Source organism: Mizuhopecten yessoensis, unplaced genomic scaffold (genome assembly GCF_002113885.1).
Source record: "Mizuhopecten yessoensis strain PY_sf001 unplaced genomic scaffold, ASM211388v2 hete_36041542, whole genome shotgun sequence".
NCBI classification, from domain to species: domain Eukaryota; kingdom Metazoa; phylum Mollusca; class Bivalvia; order Pectinida; family Pectinidae; genus Mizuhopecten; species Mizuhopecten yessoensis.
Genome location: NW_018482889.1, coordinates 33 through 2,016, shown reverse-complemented (window position 1 = coordinate 2,016; position 1,984 = coordinate 33). Strand labels below are relative to the sequence as shown.

The 1,984-nt window shown below is 38.5% G+C and overlaps 1 protein-coding gene across 1 annotated transcript; it reads right to left on the bottom strand.

Annotated features, from left to right (window-relative positions):
• Window positions 1-252: 252 nt before the first annotated feature.
• On the bottom strand, window positions 253-1,627 carry LOC110444148 (eIF-2-alpha kinase activator GCN1-like; the record flags this gene model as incomplete). The annotated part of the gene is made up of 3 exons (XM_021488556.1): window positions 253-374; window positions 798-1,044; window positions 1,433-1,627. Coding segments are annotated over 3 exons (564 nt in total), but the record flags the coding sequence as incomplete, so codon positions are not given.
• Window positions 1,628-1,984: the final 357 nt, after the last annotated feature.

Sequence of the window (1,984 nt, the reverse complement as noted above, 5' to 3'; positions counted from 1 at the left end):
TAACTGTAGCACATTTGTTGAAAGGACACTTCTGTCAACTGGTTAGCTCAATCTGTTGGTGAGACAGTATAACAATCTAACAATAACAAGTCCACGGTTCGAATCCCGGAATTTTTACTCATAAAAGGTATGGTTTTCTTATCAGAAATGATTTATTAAAGCTACTGTCGTGCCGGAAAAAAACATTCCAAAACTTGGTTACAGTTTCTGGCAGTGGTAGGGGGATCCTTAACAGAATGCATTGACACGTACCTCACGGACGTACTGACTGCTGTCACCAAAGCAGAGCAGGAGATGGGGCAGAATGTTCACCACATACGGCTCGAACAGCTTTCCCAGCATAGCACACAGCATCTCGTAGGCAAACAGGGCACCTGGTAGACACCAAACACACTCATTATTCATTATTGTGAAGAAAAAAATATGATCTCAAATGAAAATTAAACTTTTTTAATATCACTGCTGTAGCTGGAGTATTTATGACAAAAATATACTATTTCTGACCACTCATAGCACAGAAAAAATCTTTACTGCAAGAACAATCTCTACTTTTCTTACCTTTTAAGCTTCAAACTTCAATGTTTTTAAAGTAAGACAACAATCCCAGCATTTCTTACTATTCCTGTGACATGAGTTATTTACTGCGAGACTAAAATCTCTATCTTTCTAACCATTCTTATGACATGGATGTACATATTTGTGCGAGACTGCAACTCCTGCTTATTAACTGCGGGGTTACCATCCCTATACCTTAATAACCTTTGTCTTTATTCTTGTGAGACCTCAACAGAACTGACCTTCCCGTCGTCGTGGGTTTTTCTTGTCTTTGACAGCTTCCTCCAATGTGGACATGATCTCGAGCTGTTTGAGGGAAGTGATCCCCAGACCCCGGACGAGCCCCGCAAGTCCATATGCTGCTCCCCTTCTTTCTCCATATTTGTCAGACTCCAAAAGGAGTTGCATCAGTTTTTGAACAAGCTCTGGAGCATCCTGTTTGATTCCCTGGACCAGGGGAGGCAAGCAATGGGCCACTGCCTCTTGTACCTTAGTAAAAACAGTAAAAAACAGGCCTATAATTCCACAATTAACATAACATCTTCATATCAAGTTCCAAATGAAAATAACCATATAAGACTTTATTGATAAGACCATTAAAAGAGGCCAATAGCTATCATCTGCAACAAATTGTATGTTACTTGAACTGAAAGGAACCTACTGCTTATCATCACAACATTGCTAGATAGCTAACCTCTTGTTATTTCATAACTGCATTTATTCCTTCTTCTGTCATTCATTTTGCTCATTTTCAAATTCTAGTTTGAAGCAAAATAACGCAAATATGTTTTAATGTATGGAAGAATGTTCTTCTTGGGAATAATCTGTCTCCGACTCCTGTAAGGGAATACTCTATATACTTTGAGGAATAACCTACCTCCTGGGACGGTGTAGACAGTGCACCAATAAGCTGGGCCATTATAGGTTTGATCTTGGGGTTGTTCTTGTCCAGATGCTTGGCTAGTGAACCCATAAGGATGACGATGCTCTGTCGTACTGCGTCATTACTGGCGGTGTTGGGCGCATTAGCGAGAAACTCTTCAAATACTGGTAGCAGCAAGACTACATTCTCCTGTAAAAGATTAATACATTATTGTAGCAATGGAAACCTCAAGCTGGCCCAAATCTTAGGTGGGTAGAATACATATACATACTGTCAGACTTCCGTAAATCAAACTTCGAAGATTCAAATTTTCAATGTGTTAAACAAAGCCTGGACGTTTTTCTTTATATATGATACTAGTGATATTCCTTTTATGAATCAGACTTTTATGAGTCAAGTTTCATGCTCAAAGTATCAAAGTATCAAAGTAAAGCAATTACCTGTAAGAGAACATAGCAACGTCCCAGGGTCATTTTAACACTAAAGATGCAAACTATATAGTATAAATACAAGAAACATATTATTCTAATTACATTTTATATCCAA